The 5,678-nt window shown below is 33.8% G+C and overlaps 1 protein-coding gene across 1 annotated transcript; it reads right to left on the minus strand.

Annotated features, from left to right (window-relative positions):
• Window positions 1–1,837: 1,837 nt before the first annotated feature.
• Window positions 1,838–2,566, minus strand: LOC129806380 (uncharacterized). Its single transcript, XM_055854934.1, has 4 exons — window positions 2,523–2,566; window positions 2,281–2,446; window positions 2,072–2,214; window positions 1,838–2,000 (listed from the first exon to the last, which is right to left on the minus strand). Exons 1-4 carry the CDS (start codon window positions 2,531–2,533, stop codon window positions 1,838–1,840), a joined length of 483 nt encoding a protein of 160 aa, XP_055710909.1. The 5' UTR covers window positions 2,534–2,566.
• Between the last annotated feature and the right edge of the window lie 3,112 nt (window positions 2,567–5,678).

Here is a 5,678-nt window from a genome sequence, read left to right on the forward strand (position 1 = left end):
TGTTCTTCATTTCATGAACAAATCTAATCAAGTCCTTTTCCTGTTCATGTAAGCGAACCGTAGAATGTCACAAGAAGCCCGGAAACTTTCCATATCATTCATTAAAGTGAGTTGACTTCGATACTCCAAGTACGTGCGGATTCACTCATTCCCTGGCCTTTCCGGGAGCCTTTCAAGGCATTTCTCGCTACATCTCTTTCGTAGAGATGATGCTCCTTTGTTTCTCCAGGCATTTGTCCAAACTAGTCATCACAAAAGCTAAAACTTTACGAAATTTCGTGAGAAAAACACCTGTCCAAAAACAAGGCAAATCTCAATCAAAAAAAAAAAAAAACAAGGCAAATCTCATTTCAGGTCAAATGTACAAATCACCACTAACGTGAATCAACACAATATTCAATGAATATTCAATAATATCACTCAAAAAAAGCGAAGAAGCATTGTTAGTACTTCACCACGGCTAAATAAGACTGAAGTAAACACGAAGTTCTGCCATATTTCTCGCAAGAAATTGCTCACACTGAATTTTCAACAAAGCAATTTCAACTCAAATCTTATTGAAAATTTAACGATTTTAGTGTTAAAATCCTCCAAAAAGAACAAATAATTAGATAGAATTCATTATTCATCAAATATTCCAATTAAAATCCATCGTTTTAATCAATTTATTTTTAGTGTCCAATTTTATCCTCAAAGTGTCCAAAATAAGAAACTGGACAAAATTATGAGCCTTTCCCCTATGATTGAAGGAATCTAGATCTAGAATATTTTTTGCAGGTTTCTAAGCTACTTGCTCTGCTGCAAATATTTAAGCTTAAACATGACGATTTTTTAAATTCTCAAATTCCTAATTGATTTTATTTATTTTGCATACTTCCAATTTTTTTAAGCAAATAAAATTATTATTCATTGGTATTGTCAGAAAAATTTCTTAAATTTTTGGGTTACTTTTGTCCCTAATGTCCATAGAGGCACAAAATACACCGAATCAGACTCTTTTGGGCTTTCCAAGGTTAGAGACTTCTCATTGATTATATTTTCCAGTTTCATTTTTATTGTTGATTTTCGGTCCGTAAAGTGTCTCGTCCTTAACGCTTTAAAGACGACTGGATTACCGGTGACGCGGTGACCCAAAAATGATTTTTTTTCTAAAGCCATCTAAAGCCATGTTTCGCTCTAAAAAGTCAGAAAAGTGACTTTCTGACCCCCAATTTTGGACCCTCTCGTCCTTAAAGGGTTAAAAATAAACGAATAATATTTATAGCACTCTTTAAAATTTTTCTTAACTCTTTCCGGACCGCAGCATATGCTGCAAGACAATTTCACCATTTTTTAATCAAAAATATCTAAGCTCAGGAATTAATTGAGGTCCTACAAAAAATATCTTACATTTGGACATGCGTATAGTTTGTAATTATCCACAAGAATCGGATTTTTATCAGTTCTGAATAATTAAAAAACATTGTTTTTCACAGAACATTCATATGCTGCTTTGGGTACTCAGAGTCCCAAAAGAGACGAAAGAGTTAAAGGAAAAAGCAATTTTGACCGACCTATTTGCCAAAATTTATTTATCTACTGTTTCAGGAAATTCATAAACACTATCTATGGTACAAATTTAATGCCCAAGAATTTTTATCTGCCACATTTTGTCCCATCCTAAGTAAATTTAAGTGCATATTTTTTATTAAAAACAACATTTTATTTAAAAAAAATAGTTTCAGACTTTTTTATTCGTGTGTCCTTTCCGTAAGTATTCTTCCAAGCCAGCCGATATAAAAACTTTGAATTTTTGAAAACTCAACGCACCTTTATTGTGTGTAGGAGGAAATGGCACTCAATTGAACAGGGTAGTTTCTAAATCTATTATTCGAAGCATCGTCTTGGCGGATAATTTGCAAAAGTTGAATTTCTGGAAGCATTCCTTGACGCTGTTTGCATTTCTGCCAAGATTACGCGCCTTCTTCACTTTCTCTGGGGCCGAGTCGTTGGCATTTGAGCTGAAAGGAGGCGGCAAAGTAATGGATAATTTATGCTCTATCCACCTAATAATTGATAATGACATGCTCACAGTATGAAATTCCTTATTTCGTAGAAATCAGGAATTTCCGCAGCTCCAGCAGCCAGCTGACAAACGAGAGACACTGAACAGAGGAGCGGATCGTGTCTCAATACGGTGTCCCACTGAATACCCGGAGGCTGTCCGTGTTCAGACTGTGGAGGAGTTGTTGCTAAATGTAGTCCAAGTATGCGTTAATTGGACATGGTGCAATTCTTTACCTCTTCTACCGACCGACGCTTCCGTCCGGTCAGAAAATCTAAGCCCAGGCTCTTGGCTGCTGCTTTGGCTGCCATCTGAACAGGACGTCGGATCTTCTGGTAGTCCTGGGCTAGAAGGTGCAGGCAATAGAGGGAACCCAACAGAAGGATGCCCAGGAGGATTAATCTGCGAAGGATAGGAAGAGAGACATTGGGGATGTTGGGAGTGGATGCTGGAGATGAAAGCGAAGGTGGATACTTACTTGTGTGCCATGTCGCGAGTGTCAGTCTAGTGTGAGACTTACCAGCTGAAGAAATTTTACTTTCCGTCGAATTGTTGCGTTACTCAATATTACAGTGAATCACAAAATTATTTATTCACCAATAAAATCAAAACTCTATCTCAAAAAATTTAAATACAAGGGGGAAATATATTGATAGAAAGTGGTGTACAGCAAATGGAAGTGTATAGAATTGTCAGGAAGTGGAAGTGCCGAAAAATTAAAAATAATCTTCATTATTTTGAAAAACTAAGAAAGCAAACGGAGAGCATTTGGGCTTTAATTTTTACTGAAATTTTAATAGATAAACTAAATAATACGTTAAAATAAAAAAAGGCGTTTAAGTTTTAAGCAATATGAATAAATAAAACAAAAAAAATCATTTGATAATAATTAATGGGAAAATACAAAGACAAAAATACAAAGACTCTAGCTTATAACGAAATTCACTGGAAATTCCTTAGAGCGAATTCTTAACCGTTTTATGATTGAGCTGTGCGTGATTTTTAGCGCATTTACCATTTTCTAATTGAGCTATGCGTGATTTTTTTAATCCATTTTGTAATCGTGCTGTGCGTGTTGTGCAAACCATTCTAGGTATGTTTTTTACTAGCCCTATGCGTATTTTACACACAATTTTAGAGAGCATTTAGAAAATAAAAAAAAATAGAAAATTAAAAGAATTATAAAAGAAAGCTAAAAGAACGCATCGTGAAAAATTTACGTTTAAATACCTCTCTTTTCATCTTTTCTTACTCTTAGTATTAATCTTATATGTGACACCACGGTCATAATCTTAAAAAAAATTCTCATAATAATTTTATTAGTAGTGAGAACATAAGGCAATATTTACGTGGATAAGTTGCGGCAATTATTTCATAATGATTTCATACAATTATATTTGCTTGTGTTAATTAAATGAAATCGATAACCCAACTAATATTGGTCACTAATTCCATTTAGTTCTCACAACTAATGAAGATAAATGGGCCTATATTTTCATAAAGTTCTGACAACTTTCTCAATAGTAAAGAGTGATTTTTTACTTATGTATTGAAGTTTTTCGAGCTTAAAGTAGCCACCGTGCTTCAGTCTTTTATGGAAGAAGTGCATGTGAAACGATGTCGCGTCTTTCAAGTCCCACTATCTTAAAGGGACTTTATACTTTACATGCCAAATTTTTCTTGTGTAATCCGTGAGAATCTCAGGTGAATATTTTCTAAAATCCATTTATCGCTTGTGATTGTATCATTGATTTTGGAAAAATTTGGCATATAAATTATATAGAGTATCCATCGTAGAGTGATATTGTGCATCATTTTACCTGCAAACTTTTGTTGAATGCATATGGTCTTATACATGAATTTGTATAAGAAAATGGAACATGAATAAGAATAGCATAAAATAATTTTAAAAAAATTTAAAAACAACAGCTATTACGAATTAATCTTCATAACTAATAAGATATAGGCATCACAATAAATGCTATATAGTAACCACAACTAATATGATATAGTTCAAGCGTGGAATCGTTTGAATTTCCCCAACACTTGATATGATTTTGATAGTTTCAATTATTGTTTACTTTTTGTTTATCAGTTGTCATTTTTAGTGCATTTCATTAGTTTTATTTTAATACCACTCTCGTTAAAAAAATATTGATTTTTGGTTGAGATATCTTAAAAAGATGGAGAAAATCCGACAACAGATAGTTGACATTTACCTACAAAATCCAAATGCGACTTATGCGGAAATAGGAAAACTCACCGGAAAGTCGCGCTCAACAGTTCGAAAGGTAGTATTGCGATTCAAGGACACAAAGACGATTGTCTGAAAGCAAGCTGGTGGTAGGAAGCCTGGAATTCAAGACCGTGAGGATCTCAGGAAAAAGGCTAAACCAGCCAAAAGTTTGCCTGATTTCAAGCAAAAATGGAAAAACGTCGTCAGAGTCCGTGGAGAAGAGGCTTGTCAAGAACCTGATGAGGGGAATCAAGAAGAAGGTGCGGGAGTTTGCTAACCAGCCATTGGAATACAGTAAAGAAATGGTTTAAAAGAATTACAATAAAATAACCTTTCCAAATCTGCATTAATTTTCTTTTATCTACTGCGACTAAGATTTGAGAGCCATTTTTCCACGGGGAAATTCATTCGATTCCACGCTTTATTACAGCCAATAAGATGGGTATATCAACTCCATTTATTTAGTTATTGGAACTAATATGTCATAGTACCCGTTACTAATCTAATTTAGTTATGATAACTAAATGAAAAAGATACTGTAACTAATATTGTTCAACTATTTCATTTAGTTACTCTACCTAAATATATAGATAGGTCTATGCTTAGTATATTTTATAGTTTCCATAACTGTATATGAGGTTGTTGAGACTAATTTTTTAAGAGTGAATTATAAAAGCTTCAAAGTTTTTTAGAGAGCTTTCGGAAAGGTTTTGATCAATTTTTCTCAAAGAAAGCCACAACACTGTATTAGAAGAGCTTTCAAGGAATATTTCAAGCTTTCGATGTATACCCAAAATAATAAAAAATGTATTTATGACATTTCTTTTAAACTTAGCAGAAAAGTTCTTGTGTCTCGTAAAGAGTGTTTTTACTTCAATTTTTGACCAATTCCTCGGCATTTTCTTGAAGTAAAAATCTTCTTGGTATCTTTAAAGAAGCTTTTAGATTATGAAGTCCACCAAGTTTATTTCTTTATCGGAATTTCCATTCGAGAAAAGTTCATTTGGAAGTTTTTTTTAACGAATTTTAGGTGGAAATGTTTTCGTTTTTAAAAATTATAATAATAGGTTCTAAAAATCAATGTTATTAGAACACTTCCTAGGAGGGTTTCAAAGGAAAAATTGAAGACAAGTTTGCTACCTTTTCCTTGAAGTGCCGAAAGTGTTGTATACATAATTATTTCCCCCTTGATTAAATACTTTCTTTAATCCGCGCACACACTAATGGACTTCACTGTTAAATCGTGCAATTGCATCCAAACATGGAGCACCTGGTGGGACAGAGAAACTGGTCTCCCCATCTCCCGGAAAGACAACTCGTTTTAGGCATATCCACAGCAGAATTCCGCACAAGATCATCATTTAGAGAAATGAAGTCCAATTGTATAATACACAACTA

This window comes from Phlebotomus papatasi, chromosome 3, assembly GCF_024763615.1.
Source record: "Phlebotomus papatasi isolate M1 chromosome 3, Ppap_2.1, whole genome shotgun sequence".
NCBI lineage: Eukaryota > Metazoa > Arthropoda > Insecta > Diptera > Psychodidae > Phlebotomus > Phlebotomus papatasi.